At 38.7% G+C, this 15,518-nt stretch overlaps 2 protein-coding genes and 1 pseudogene across 2 annotated transcripts; all 3 read left to right on the top strand.

Moving 5' to 3' along the window:
• Nucleotides 1–3,241: 3,241 nt before the first annotated feature.
• LOC120561085 lies at nt 3,242–7,719 on the top strand (annotated as a pseudogene).
• Nucleotides 3,305–4,377, top strand: LOC120560001 (ecto-ADP-ribosyltransferase 5-like). The gene is made up of 2 exons (XM_039802086.1): nt 3,305–3,413; nt 3,655–4,377. The coding sequence occupies exons 1-2, from the start codon at nt 3,348–3,350 to the stop codon at nt 4,375–4,377; spliced, it is 789 nt and encodes a 262-aa protein (XP_039658020.1). The 5' UTR covers nt 3,305–3,347.
• Nucleotides 7,720–9,789: 2,070 nt separating the features above from the next.
• Nucleotides 9,790–10,708, top strand: LOC120560000 (GPI-linked NAD(P)(+)--arginine ADP-ribosyltransferase 1-like). The gene is made up of 2 exons (XM_039802085.1): nt 9,790–9,855; nt 9,953–10,708. The coding sequence occupies exons 1-2, from the start codon at nt 9,790–9,792 to the stop codon at nt 10,706–10,708; spliced, it is 822 nt and encodes a 273-aa protein (XP_039658019.1).
• The last annotated feature ends 4,810 nt before the right edge of the window (nt 10,709–15,518 follow it).

Here is a 15,518-nt window from a genome sequence, read left to right as displayed (position 1 = left end):
TTGTTACAGAGATGATGTAGCAGCATGTTTGCAGCTTAAAATGATCCCAAACTTTCTGTCGTTTTCTCTCGCCTGTCTCTCCCTTTTAGACCCCCGCTATTTTCGTCTTCCTTTGTTTTGTAATTGTATTTGTAATATGGGCCGTCAGTCTTGTGTCCGCAGAAGCGCAAACCTCTTGTGCGCTAGTAATAATCCTCCGTGCGGAAACACAGTGAGCCGTACAACCTTAATTACATTGATTTAACGAAGCTTCGAGGCAAAGAATTTTGCTTCGAGGATTTTTTGTAATCGAATTATTCGAGTTATTCGAAGAATCGTTGCAGCCCTAAACTGGATCTGTATGAAAATGTTTAAATGAATAACAAGAATTTAAATGTTGTAATACATTGTATTATTGCCCATGTCATCTGTATTTAAATTGGATGAATAACCTGTCCTATATACAAAGTTAATGTATGAAAACTGTCTTAAAAAATAATTAAACACACTCGTGTTTCCCAAGTTGTGCATGTTTATTGAATGTTTAAACACCTCGGTGTCTAACAGATAAAACAGGAGAAGCTCTGAGTTCATCAACAAGTTCCCATGTTGATGAGTCTCCTGTCCCAAAGCTTGGTTGGCTCAATGGTGTTTTTTGCCTCCGACGGCGCCTTCCAGGCAGCTAATCCTAACCTTAACCCTAAACATAACCATTGCCGCGCTGCCTGGGAGGAGACGTTGGGGGCAAAAGACACCAAAGACCGCTTGACTGTGTCCAGTCAGATTTCTGAGAGGACTGTCTATATGTTTGAATGGTCTTTGATGCTTTTAGGTTGGAGAAAGTCCTCTTTACAAATCAATATTTAGTTTTGTACATGGAGAGCAAATATAGTTTGAGATACTGCGCGCAAAAAGAAATAAACTCATATGAAAGACTCTGACTGTAAAAAGACGGATGGAGCCAGAACACATGAACACAACATTTAAACACTATAACATATTTAATATTTAACTGCACTTTGCTGGAAACTGTTTGTGCATTTAACATTTGAATAAGTAGCTACATTAAATATAAGGCTTTTGTTATGATGTGTTGTCTCATGGCGTGGGCAACTCACCATGAGAAAACACACAGAGGAAGCTCATCACAGTCCACGTAGCAAGGTGCAGTTTAGGAGACCAAATGTCCATCTTACTGTAATGGTGAAAATGACAATATACTCAAAAGACCAGCTCGTTTTAAACATCCAAAAGCATCCATCCCTTTTCTCCACCTGCTATTTTCCCTCTAAAGAACTAAAGACAGAGAACATGTTATTTTCATGTGTGATGTGATTAAGATGTGAGCGGTGGAGGAGGAAGCCAGCAGATATACTCAGACTGAGCAGCTGAGGTCTGTGTGATCAGGAAGTGGCTTCATAAGTGACACCCATCAAGGATGTGTGTGTGCGTGTGCGTGTGCGTGTGCGTGTGTGTGTGTGTGGACTAGGCACGTAGCTGTTATGGTTAGGGTTAGTTAGGTAAGTAAATGAATGTAAGTCAATATTATGTCCTCTAAAGAGATGAAAAGAAACACAACTGTGTGTGTGTGTGTGTGTGTGTGTGTGTGTGTGTGTGTGTGTGTGTGTGTGTGTGTGTGTGTGTGTTTTTTATTTGTCCACACAGCCTCTCATGAAAACTGAACTGGAATGACCAGATCATTAAAACATATCTGCATTTTAGAGTTTATAAAACATGTTGACTGATTTTCCTCCCTTTTACGTAAGCATGTAAGAAAACAAACATTTTAAATGTTATTAAAGACCAAACATGCACTGAGACGGAGGAGGACATTTGACAGTGTTTAAATCTGTTTGGACTGAGCTACGTGTGTGCAGGAAAGAAGCTGTGAATAAAGTTTGTGTTGTCGTCAGTACTCTCTGGTGGATAAACTATGTAATGACGACACTACTTCTAAATTACCTCAAACCAATCTCTGCCATAGTTAAGGTACTTGTACTTTACTTGAGTATTTGCATGTTATGCAGCTTTATACTTGTACTACTCTACATCTCAGAGATAAATGTTGTACTTTTTACTCACCTACACTGTTAGAAAAGTCCGTAGAAATACGGGCTAAAATTCTGTGTTAATATGAAGGAATTTTCTGTATTAATTTTTCACAGGTGTTTTTCTGTATTCTGATTTTTGGATTAACAGAAATGTCCGTTTAAAGCTACAGAGGACATGCATTAAATCAACAGAATTTTCTGTTTTTAGATTAACAGAAATGTCAGTAAACTTAAACGGAAAAGGTACTGGTCATTTTCTGCCAGGACATTATCCGTTTTTCAACAGATTTTTTTCTCACAGTGTACATTTGTCTGACAACTTTAGTTACTTCTCAGATGACAGTTTTCCATCCCCTTCCTGTCCAGTGAAAACCACATATCTCCAGATGTGTTAATGTTGAATGTTTGTGATGAACTGAAGGATGAAGTGTTCCTTTAAGTGTTGAGAAGATTCTCCTACCTCTTAAACTAAACGTCTGTAAAAAGCCTCTTGGATCAGCTGAAACCTGCATCCTAACAAAGCTGAAAACAGGACCTTATTTTAGAGATACGTGGTTCTCACAGGACAGCAACACTCCAAACATATGATGATCTTATAGAAGATGATGCATCGCTGTAGATTAAACTACCCAACAGTATATTAAGGAGTTAACATTAGCACGACTTTAAACATCTACAGCAATGAAATGCAACATACACATTAATGTTGCAGTAATATTAATCCAGAAATATCAGATATAATAAACAGTGACAGGGAACACTTTACTGCACAATACTTGTACTTTAAGTACTTTAAGTATATTGTGATGTACTAACATACTTTTACCTGAGTAAGGTTTTGAGTGCAGGACTTTCACTTGTAGTGGAGTAATTATACAGCGTGGTATTACTTTTACTGCTGTAAAAGATCTGAAAACTTGTTCAATGTTTACCTGCACTTCGCTGGAAACTGTTTTGGAAGCTGCTTTTTGAGAGATACTACTTTCATCTTCACAAAATAAAATGTTACTAATATTATGTTTTGTTTCAGTTCAAGCTGTTCTGAACAGGAGGAGACTTGTTGGCGCTCTTTCGTCACAGAGTTGTAAAGATAAGCCATTACTTTCCCATATTTTATCATGTCTATCTTTCACATCCACCTCTTCCTTCCTGTTCTACTGTATATTACACCCACTTTTTAACTTCCTTAATTGCTTATTAAGTGTACTGTACCCAGACCATGTTGTTCCATTGACGGGTCTTTCTGCTCGACTCAACAAGTTGCCAGAGATTATTTTATCTAACAGCTGTGTCTCCAGGTTTCTGCTTTGGTGGAAGATGGCAATGATGGTCGTTTTGGCAGCAGTGCTTCTCACTTATGGAGTCTCTCCAGGAATTGCAAGGGTAGGGTTGCTTCATTGTAACTGCTGTACACTAACATCTGTAAGATGACCAGAAAACAAAGCTACTATATTTTATCTACCAGCACAAGGTGCCAATAGTGGTTTTTTAGGTAGTAGGGCTCATTTTGGCAATCTCTGAAGGAATGGTAGGGTTGTTTCATTATAACTCCTGTGCACTAAGATCCGTAAGATGATCAGAATACAAGATTAATGTTCTCAAAATGTCTATTATTTTTTTTAAGGTCGGTAAATCTGTGTTTCCACTGGACATGGCTGAAAACTCTGTTGATGACATGTACAATGGGTGTGAAGAAGAAATGAAGAAGAAGGTAACAACATACCTGCAGAATGAGAAGAACAACAACCCAAACTTCAAAGAGGTCTGGGACAGCTCAGAGAAAATTATCCACACAAAATCTACCAAAGAACTGACAAAAGATCAGCTTGTAGCTATTTATTCTTACACCTCTGACAAAGTCTATTGTGATTTCAACGCTGCAGTTCGAACCCAGGGACCTCAGTACAATACCACATTCAGGTATCACGCACTTCACTTTCTCCTGACTACTGCCATTCAAGCTTTAAGAGCCAAAAAGAAAAAGAAAAAATGTCTCACTGTCTACCGTAGAGTCAACGTGTACTTTCGCCAAGATGTTAAAAACAAAGAGTTTCGCTTTGGCTCTTTCACCTCAGCCTCACTGGGTGATTACCTCAATGCAATGTTCGGAGACAAGTCATGCTTTAAGATTTTCACGTGCACGGGAGCAAATATCTCCCGCTATTCTAAATTTAGGAAAGAAAGAGAAGTGCTGATTCCTCCCTATGAGGTCTTTAAAGTCGTAGCGATAAAGAAGAGGTCAATGCAACCAGGTCTTCCATGTGAGGTGGTCTATAAAGTGAAGAGTACAAAGGATTATGTTTCCAAGTTGAATTGTGCTCTTTTAAGTACTGCAAATGATCTGTAATCAAGATTAACGTGAATGTGGATTTATTTGTTAACAATGACATTTCTCGACAATCTCAAATTGAGGTGTAGATTTTCTACTGTGCGACAAGTGTTTAAGAGAAATAAACACTAGCTGCATAAAAATGAACCCTTACAATTGTGTCATTGTTAAACTGGATCTGTATTAAAATGTTTAAATGAATAACAAGAATTTAAATGTCGTAATACATTGTACTATTGCCCATGTCATCTGTATTTAAATTGAATGCATAACCTGTCCTATATACAAAGTTACTGTATGAAAACTGTCTCGAACAATAAACACACGTTTCCCAAGTTGTGCATGTTTATTAAGTGTTGAAACACCTTGGTGTCTAACAGCCAAAACAGGAGAAGCTCTGAGTTCATCAACAAGTTCCCATGTTGATGAGTCTCCTGTCCCAAAGCTTGGTTGTGTCCAGTCAGATTTCTGAGAGGACTGTCTATATGTTTGAATGGTCTTTGATGCTTTTAGGTTGGAGAAAGTCCAAATATAGCAAATATAGTTTGAGATACTGCGCACAAAAAGAAATAAACTCATATGAAAGACTGTAAAAAGACGGATGGAGCCAGAACACATGACATTTAAACACTATAACATATTTAATATTTAACTGCACTTTGCTGGAAACTGTGCAGATTTAAAGAGACATTAGTAAGGTTGCATATCATTTGATGTGTTCAGTTCAAGTTTTTCTCAACAGGAGGAGACTTTTTGTCTCTCTTACATGGAGCGCTGCAAATTTTCTTTGAATTTAAATGTAATTGTAATGCGTACGCTAAGCTTGCAGAACTGTGAAGATAAGACCTCATGGTCACTGTCATGAACCAGCTCAAAGATGGAATACTAATTCAAAATTAGTAATAATTATAATTCATTACATTTATAAAATATAAAAAACAGGCCTTAACGCACAACATGTCAAATACAAAAGTAACAGTTATCATACAAGTGCGCAGATTTACCGTCAACATTGGGGAGGACACATTTTATGGGGGGGTCCGTGGGTCCTTCTCCAGGACATTTTTAGCGTTACAAACTCATTTCCTGCATTCTGGTGAATTCTTATGCAAACATTTATGGTGTAAATGTCTTTAGTAATATAAAGGGAAACACAAAATGTATGCAGCAGGTAACAATGCAATATAGAACAATATAATGGATTATATAATGCATAGGCTTTCAAATATTAATTCATCTTGTAGAACTTTTTCTCATTTGATGTCATCCTCTAGAGTCCCAACATGAACTCTTCCCCTCCAACTTGTGTTTTGTTTGTGGGAAATAACCTCTTTAAATATACCCTGTTGAGGCATCAATAATTAATGAGTACGATATTTCCAATGAATGTATAAATCCCCTTTCAGCTCCCTCAGATGTTTTAGTCAAGTTGTTTGCTCATGTTTAAAACTTTTTGCTGAACATTCAAAATATAATTTCACATATGTTTTTTAGGTGTTTCCTATATATATATATATATATATATATATATATATATATATATATATATATATATAGAAGCTAATGGCGCCCCAGTGTATGACACCACAGGAATTTTTCTTACAAAAATTAATTGACCCCCCTTAGACTTTGGAGCCTTTTGCCACATTTCAGGCCTCAAGGCAATACATATAAAACTGCTTAATTTTTTTGTGAAGAATCCAGCAACAAGTGGGACATACAATCATGAGGGTGGAACAGGGAAATTTATTGGATATTTCAAACCATTTAAAACCAAATAAAAACTGAAATATTGGGCGTGCAAAATTATTCACCCGTAAGCTTTTTTCGCATTCTTCCGACCAATCTGTAGTCTGCAGGTTTTTACGTCACCTTTAGTATCGCCTCAGCTCGCTTGGAACCTCGACTGAGGTGGTACTAAAAAGTACCTGTTAGCAGGTACTTTTTATCTCGTAATGGAAAACCAAAAAGGCTAGTAGAGTCGGTAGGAGTAGAGCCGAAAGCCACTTTAGTAACCTGTTTTTACTGTATCTCACACCCACTTTTTAACTTCCTTAATTGCTTCCTATATAAGTGTATACTGTACCCAGACCATGTTGTTCCATTGACGGTCTTTCTGCTTCGAGTTGCCAGAGATTATTTTATCTAACAGCTGTGTCTGCAGGTTTCTGCTTTGGTGGAAGATGGCAATGATGGTCGTTTTGGCAGCAGTGCTTCTCACTTATGGAGTCTCTCCAGGAATTGCAATGGTAGGGTTGCTTCATTGTAAGTGCTGTGTAACTGCTGTGCACTAACTGCAAGACAACTCTCTTTTTTGAGACATGTATCGCTGTTTGAGCGCCTTCCATTTACTCCGCAGGACGTCCCACGACTTGTCGTAACCTTTGTTGGTTATTTCCTTCGCGAGTTCCTGATAAATTATGGCATTTCTTAGATTTTTGCTATCTAAAATAGCCGTTATATTTTGCTTGTAAATTAAATTCAAAAGGTCTCTTGTCTCCTCGTTCGTCCACTTCCACTTTACTTTGTCGTGTGCAAACAGAGCGGAAATACTGGGCGGAAATGAACTAGAACTTCTTCTTCGTTTTGTGGCTGGTTGCAACCATAAAATGACCTAAAACTTAATTTCAATTCATTAATTTATTCGGCAAATAACATTTCCATCAGCGTTTATCGCATAAGCCGTATATCGATCAAGATAAAATCCGATGAGACCGAACGTATTTCCTTTGAGTCGATATTCATGAAATTCAATCAAATTTTACTGTTTCCATAAGGCATTTTTCATTCGATATCACTTAATTCAGATAAAAACATGTGGATGGAAACATAGTTAGTGTGCTTCCACTGGACATGGCTGAAAACTCTGTTGACGACATGTACAATGGTTGCTAAGAAGAAATGAAGAAGAAGGTAAAAAAAGAATATCTGCAGAATGAGAAGACCAACAAAACTTTTGGGTATCACGCACTTCACTTTCTCCTGACTACTGCCATTCAAGCTAAAACAGCCTCTGGGGAAATAAATGTCTCACTGTCCAACGTGAGAGTCAACAGGTATTTTTGCCAAGATGTTGAAAAACAAAGAGATTCGCTGGGCGCTTTCACCTCAGCCTCACTGATAAAAGGTTCGGAGAGAAGAAATGCTTTGAGATTGTCACGTGCATGGGAGCTAATATCTCCCCTTATTCTAAATTTGAGAAAGAAGCAGAAGTGGTGATTCCTCCCTATGAGGGTCTTTAAAGTCGTAGAGACAAAGAAGAGGTCAACTATGCAGCCAGATCTTCCATGTGAGGTGGTCTATAAAGTGAGGAGTACAGGCTATGTTTCCAAGTTGAATTGTGCTATTGTTCCAAGGTAAACACTTTCACATGTTTAACATACAGTTAACAAAACATGTACAATTTAGGATGCACCATTTTAAGTACTGCAAATGATCTGTAATCAAGATTAATGTGAATGTGGATTTATTTGTTAACAATGACATTTCTCAACAATCTCAAATTGAGGTGTAGATTTTCTTCTGTGTAACAAGTGTTTAAGAGAAATAAACACAAGCTGCATAAAAATGAACCCTTACAATTGTGTCATTGTTAAACTGGATCTGTATGAAAATGTTTAAAAGAATAACAAGAATTTAAATGTTGTAATACATTGTATTATTGCCCATGTCATCTGTATTTAAATTGGATGCATAACCTGTCCTATATACAAAGTTACTGTATGAAAACTGTCTTAAAATAATTAAACACACTTGTGTTTCCCAAGTTGTGCATGTTTATTGAATGTTTAAACACCTCGATGTCTAACAGCCAAAACAGGAGAAGCTCTGAGTTCATCAACAAGTTCCCATGTTGATGAGTCTCCTGTCCCAAAGCTTGGTTGTGTCCAGTCAGATTTCTGAGAGGACTGTCTATATGTTTGAATGGTCTTCGATGCTTTTAGGTTGTAGAAAGTCCTCTTTACAAATCGATATTTAGTTTTTTGTACATGGAGAGCAAATATAGTTTGAGATACTGCGCGCAAAAAGAAATAAACTCATATGAAAGACTGACTGTAAAAAGACGGATGGAGCCAGAACACATGACATTTAAACACTAAAACATATTTAAAGGTGCTCTAAGTGATGTTGGGTGACTCCACTTCTTGTTGACGTTTGAAGTATTGTCAAACAAAACAGAGGCTAGCTCGCCCCTCCCTCCTCCTCATCTCTCAACAACCCACCCCCAAATCCTTCTTGTCAGTTATTGGCTGGAACACTTGTTATGTTGCGGGGTACAGACGATCGTTTTTTTCCAGTGTGTTCAGGGAACAGGCAGCTAGCTGATAGTGAGATGTTTGCTGTATGTGAAAAAAAATGTTGTAGCCTCAAAAACGCGTGACATTGCTTAGAGCACCTTTAATATTTAACTGTACTTTGCTGGAAACTGTTGGTGCATTTAAAACAGCTTTAAAGAGGCATTAGTAAGGTTGCATATTATTTGATGTTTTCAGTTCAAGCTTTTCTCAACAGGAGGAGACTTTTTGTCTCTCTTAAATGGAGCGCTGCAAATTTGCTTTGAATTTAAATGTGATTTGAATGTGTACACTACGCTTGCAGAACTGTAAAGATAAGACCTCATGGTCACTGTCATGAACAAGCTCAAAGATCTGACAACATAAAGGAAACCACACAATTAATAATTGGTGCAGATTAGGAGTCCATTTTAACTGGTAAAAATTACAATATACTCAAAAGATCAACTAATTGGAAACATCTAAAAACATCCATCCTTGTTCTACACCCACTATTGTCTAACACATTAACTAAAGGCAGAGAACGTGTTATTTTCATGTGTGATGTGTTAAAGATGTGAGCGGTGGATGAACAGGCAGATAAACTCAGACTGAGCAGCTGAGGTCTGTGTTGTGAGGAAGTTGCTCCATAAGTGACACCCAACAGAACATCAAATGTGTATTATTCCTGTTGTGGGGACATGAATTTGTTTACAGTCACATCGTGGGGACTCGCCTTTCTTTTTGGGACAAAATGCAAGGGTGTTAGAATCTAAATTTCTTATGAAATTACAACAATTTTAGTTTGTTCAAACAACCTCCCATGAAAATGAACGTATACAGTACTGGAATCAGCAGATCATAAAAGGTGATACATTATGGATTCCCCTCAGAAGACGTCTAAAGGAGCCATTGGACCAGGATTGCTGAGTCGACAAGAATACAGTCCCTCCCTCTGCGTGCTCACCCATAAAAACTCTGTGAAAGTCTTTGTTTCCTCGACACACTTTTGCAGACTGCTCCTCCTGCTACTTGCAAGAGAATAAATAAAATAACAGATAAATCTAGTGTGTCAGACAATCTTAATTTCCAGCTTCATCACCGATCACCAAAGAGATTTTCCACAACAGTCTCCAGGTTTCTGCTTTGGTGGAAGATGGCAGTGATGGTCGTTTTGGCAGCAGTGCTTCTCACTTATGGAGTCTCTACAAGAATTGCAATGGTAGGGTTGCTTCATTGTAACTGCTGTGCACTAATATCCGTAAGATGACCAGAAAACAAGATTAATTGTTCTCAAAATGTGTATTATTTCTTTGGAGGCCGGTAAATTTGGTGCTGTAGCTTGGGCTAAAGCTGGGGAAAACAGTGTGCTTCCACTGGACATGGCTGAAAATTCTGTTGACGACAGCTACAGTGGGTGCGAAGATATAATGAAGCAGAAGGTAACACAATACCTGCAGAATGAGAAGAACAAAGACAAAAACTTCAAAGAGGTCTGGGACAGCTCAGAGAAAATTTTCTACACAAAGTTTAAGAAATGGTTTACTAAAGTACTGAAAAAAGATCAGCTTGTAGCTATTTATTCTTACACCTCTGACAAAGTCTATCGTGATTTCAACAATGCAGTTCGAACCCAGGGACCTCAGTACAAGACCACATTCGGGTATCACGCACTTCACTTTCTCCTGACTACTGCCATTCAAGCTGAAAGAGCCTTTGAGAAAAAACAATGTCTCACTGGCTACCGTAGAGTCAACGTGTACTTTCGCCAAGATGTTGAAAACAAATCGATTCGCTTCGGCTCTTTCACTTCAGCCTCACAGGGTCGTTACGCCAGTGAAGCGTTCGGAGACAAATCATGCTTTGAGATTTTCACCTGCATGGGAGCAGATATCTCCCGCTATTCTAAATATCCGGAAGAAAGAGAAGTGTTGATTCCTCCATATGAGGTCTTTAATGTCGTAGAGATAAAGAAGAGGTCAACTATGCAGCCAAACCTTCCATGTGAGGTGGTCTATAAAGTGAGGAGTACAGGCTATGTTTCCAAGTTGAATTGTGCTCTTTTTATGAAGTAAACACTTTCACATGTTTTACATACAGTTAACAAAGTATGTAAAATTTTGGATGCACCATTTTAAGTACTGCAAATGATCTGCAATCAAGATTAATGTGAATGTGGATTTATTTGTTAACAATGACATTTCTCGACAATCTCAAATTGAGGTGTAGATTTTCTACTGTGTAACAAGTGTTTAAGAGAAATAAACACTAGTTGCATAAAAATGAACCCTTACAATTGTGTCATTGTTAAACTGGATCTGTATTAAAATGTTTAAATGAATAACAAGAATTTAAATGTTGTAATACATTGTATTATTGCTCATGTCATCTGTATTTAAATTGGATGCATAACCTGTCCTATATACAAAGTTACTGTATGAAAACTGTCTTTAAAAATATTTAAACACACTCGTGTTTCCCAAGTTGTTTATTGAATGTTTAAACACCTCGGTGTCTAACAGCCAAAACAGGAGAAGCTCTGAGTTCATCAACAAGTTCCCATGTTGATGAGTCTCCTGTCCCAAAGCTTGGTTGTGTCCAGTCAGATTTCTGAGAGGACTGTCTATATGTTTGAATGGTCTTTGATGCTTTTAGGTTGTAGAAAGTCGATGATATTTAGTTTTGTACATGGAGAGCAAATATAGTTTGAGATACTGCACGCAAAAAGAAATAAACTCATATGTAAAAAGACGGATGGAGCCAGAACACATGACATTTAAACACTAAAACATATTTAAAGGTGCTCTAAGCGATGTTGGGTGACATCACTTCTTGTTGATGTTCAAAGTATTTTCATACAAAACTGAGGCTAGCTCTCCCCTCCCTCTCCCTTTGGCACACTAACCTCCCAAACCCCACCCCCAAATCCTTCTTGTCGGTTATTGGCTGGAACGCTTGTTTGTTATGTTTGGTGGTGCAGGTTGGCTCAGTTTGTTTTTGTTGCCGTTTGTGGAGCCTGGGCTGTCTACAGAGACCCCGTTTTTACAGTGTGTTCAGGGAACAGGCAGCTAGCTGATAGTGAGATGTTTGCTGTATGTGAAAAAAAATGTTGTAGCCTAAAAAACGTGTGACATCGCTTAGAGCACCTTTAATATTTAACTGTACTTTGCTGGAAACTGTTTGTGCATTTACAACAGCTTTAAAGAGACATTAGTAAGGTTGCATATCATTTGATGTTTTCAGTTCAAGCTTTTCTCAACAGGAGGAGACTTTTTGTCTCTCTTACATGGAGCTCTGCAAATTAGCTTTGAATTTAAATGTGATTTGAATGTGTACACTAAGCTTGCAGAACTGTGAAGATAAGACCTCATGGTCACTGTCATGAACCAGCTCAAAGATCTGACAACATAAAGGAAACCACACAATTAAGAACTGGTGCAGCTTAAGAGTCCATCTTAACTGGTAAAAATTACAATATACTCAAAAGATCAGCTAATTGCAAACCTCTAAAAACATCCATCCTTGTTCTACACCCACTATTGTCGAACACATTAACTAAAGACAGAGAACTTGTTATTTTCATGTGTTTTCAGGTGGAGTTCAGGTGGATGAACAGTCAGATGAACTCAGACTGAGCAGCTGAGGTCTGTGTTGTGAGGAAGTTGCTCCATAAGTGACACCCAACAGAACATCAAATGTGTATTATTCCTGTTATACATTTGTTTACAGTCACATTGTGGGGACTCACCTTTCTTTTGGGGACAAAATGCAAGTGTGTTAGAATCTAAATTTCCAATAAAATTACAACCGTTTTAGTTTGTTCAAACAACCTCCCATGAAAATGAACGTGTAGGCCTACAGTAGGCCCACTGGAATCACCAGATCATAAAAAGGTGATATATGTCACAAAGCAGACATTTTAGGTCCTTTAAAAATTCCCATGATACACACACAGAGACTTTGGTTTTAGTTTTAAAACTGTCTTTATATTGATGAATTTGAATAGCAGCAAATGTACATTCTTGTTTTAGACAGTTAAAAAACAGGCCCTTTATCCTGGGTCCAGCTCCGCTGTCAGTCGCACGTCTCACTGCGCGTCGTCCTGCACCCCCAAAGGGGCGTCTCCGCAGGTCCCGACCGCCATCTAGACCAGCACGACTCCAGGTCCATGTCCTCGGTCCAGCTCCGCCGTCGTCTTGAGCACCCAATGATGCCTCCGACGTTCCTGACCGCCCACTAGCCCCGGTCTCTTTCACATCTCCCTGTCGATCGTCCTCCGCCACTGTAGGCCTAGCTCCCATCTCACCTCATTAGGAGATGCGCTACCAGTGTGTTTGGAGAGCGTCCTCGTGCCAATCCAGCACCTCCCCTGATTAGGAGATGTGTGTATTTCCACTGACTGCAGAACGGCGATCCGCAGCCCTCCGGAGCAGATACGCAGAGCTTCTATTTTTGCCGGACGCCGGAGAGCTCCACAGCAAACAGCACAGGGCAGAGAGTGTGGGACAGGAAGTCGAGCACAGAAGCAAAATAAAACATCCGGTTCATTTTTAAAATAAAATACACCGTGTTCACGGCGGATCATATTTCCTTGCAGTAGGCTACACCTTGAAAATACAGCACAGAGTTGTTTCCCCTCTACTCCTCTGGATGGAAACAAACTGTTGTTGGTTTCTGTGGGTCCTTCTCCAGGACATTTTTAGCGTTACAAACTCATTTCCTGCATTGTGGTGAATTTTTATGCAAACATTTATGGTGTAAATGTCTTTAGTAATATAAAGGGAAACACAAAATCTATGTAGCAGGTATCAATTCAAACAATATAATGGATTATATAATGCTGTGGCTCTCAGGCATTCTGTGTGGCTTTCAAATATTAATTCATCTGTAGAGCAACTTTTCTCATTTAATGAAGCTCAGCGTAAATTTTTAAAGGAAGACTTCATATACCTTTTCCATCACTCATAATGATCAGCTATTTCATGGTACGTCACTTGTCAGTAGCCTAGTAATCAGAGCAGCTGTGTCAGTGTTAGTTACCGTGCGTTCATGGACATCGGAAAAACGTTTTTCCGAGTGAAAACGTCACCATTCACGTAACGTCCTGTGAGAATCAGAGGTGGGAAACTCGGGCTGGATTTTGCTAACCGAGTTCCCCAGTTGGTGACGCGTTGTTGACAACTGACGTTTGATGGAGGCGACTTTGGTTCACTGAACATATTTCAATGATAATAAACTGTTTATTGTGGACAAATGCCTCTGCCAAGAAACATACACAGACATAATATGTTTAAAATTATTCATAAATAGGCCTATGTATAAAAAACAACACATTATCCGTGTCTTTTCCCGTTGGTTGTCCTGCAGATAACACAAACAAACACCTGTCCATGTGCTGTTCGGATGCTCGCATAAGAAAACAGCAGAGAATCTTCTGTTATTGTGGCCTCCATGTTTTCACACACCTGATGCTCTAGGCTATGGCCAACCGCTGGTGGCAGTCATGCAAAAAGTTGTTATGCCAAAGGCCAATATAACAGAAGAAGAAGAACACTCATCCCGACCATGTGAACGCTGCCAGTTGGAAAAACAACGTAACCAGGGGGGCGGTGCCTGTTATTCCGAGGTGGCATGAACGCAGCATTAATCAGGGTCGGCCATTTGTCACGAGCCTATCACAGCTTGATACCCTGCTTTAAATCTGCTCTCTCTTTAGCAGTTGTCGTTTCAGGGAATAGAGTGCGTCCCGCCTCCTCCCCTTCTGCCACCGGTGGTCACGCCCTCGGACCTGGGTTTCGTCGGCGCTTGGCTGTCGATGGTTCCTCTGCTCGTTCACCACCACCAGTGTCTGGATCCATCGGGGGATTTCTTTGGGTTTCCTTAAACCCTTTAGGACATTTGGGTTTGATGGAGTCCAATCTCCAGAGACTTGTACATTTACATGTTTGTCTGTACAATAAATATGTTCGTAATTGCAAGGAAGTCTCTCCTGATTGAAATGTTATCCCCTATTTCAATGATCAATGATTACCAAATTTCTCTCTCATATTGATCCTCATAACCACTGAAAACTATCAAAAAATCTAACCCAAAGTCCAATTATTATGGACATCATCTGACTGATAACTGACTGATATCTGATTGATCATTGTTTAGGTACATTAAACCACGTTAAGCTTTTTCACGTTAAGCGTTTTATGTCCCAGCTGCAGTTGAGGGAAACTGTAGCCTATAACTTCCTGAGCGACTGATCATCCGTTTTTTTAGAAAGAAATATGGCTATGTGAAATAGATCATGAAATACATAAATGAGGCAATACATATGAACATTTGGCATTAGTCATTATAGTTCAATAGCCTAAATACATATGTTTTACTTTTAATTTATTTCAGGGGACTTTTATTTATTCCGTCTATTTATATGCACGTTATATTCAAAGAAGTCTCTCGGGGGCTTCCGTATAAAACAATACAAATGATGAAGAGTAGCATTTCAGAAAACGTGTTAGGTTAAAGTAAGATTCAAAGTGAGGGAAAATACAGACTAAATCCTGAGTTCACTGGTATGTCTTTAAAGAATACAGCACATTAACTTGGCATATTGTCACATGGATTAAGTCAAAAGTAAAAATGGCAGAGCTCCAGTAAGAAGTCTCACACTCAAATTCATATTTAACTCTTTTGATTTTTGTACAGTGTGATCTGTGAAAGGTTCTTCTTTCATATTATCTTCATTTAACCCCCATCTGCGGTCTCCCACTTTCTCTCGTTCACACACACTTAAGAAACACCAGAAAGGAAATTACAAAAACCCAACTGTTCCTCATTTATTTAGTTTTTCACTTTCTTTCTTCAAAAGCTATATTCCAGCTCGTCTCCACTCAT

Source organism: Perca fluviatilis, chromosome 6 (assembly GCF_010015445.1).
Source record: "Perca fluviatilis chromosome 6, GENO_Pfluv_1.0, whole genome shotgun sequence".
Classification (NCBI taxonomy): Eukaryota; Metazoa; Chordata; class Actinopteri; order Perciformes; family Percidae; genus Perca; species Perca fluviatilis.
This window is presented reverse-complemented; position numbering and strand designations above follow the sequence as displayed.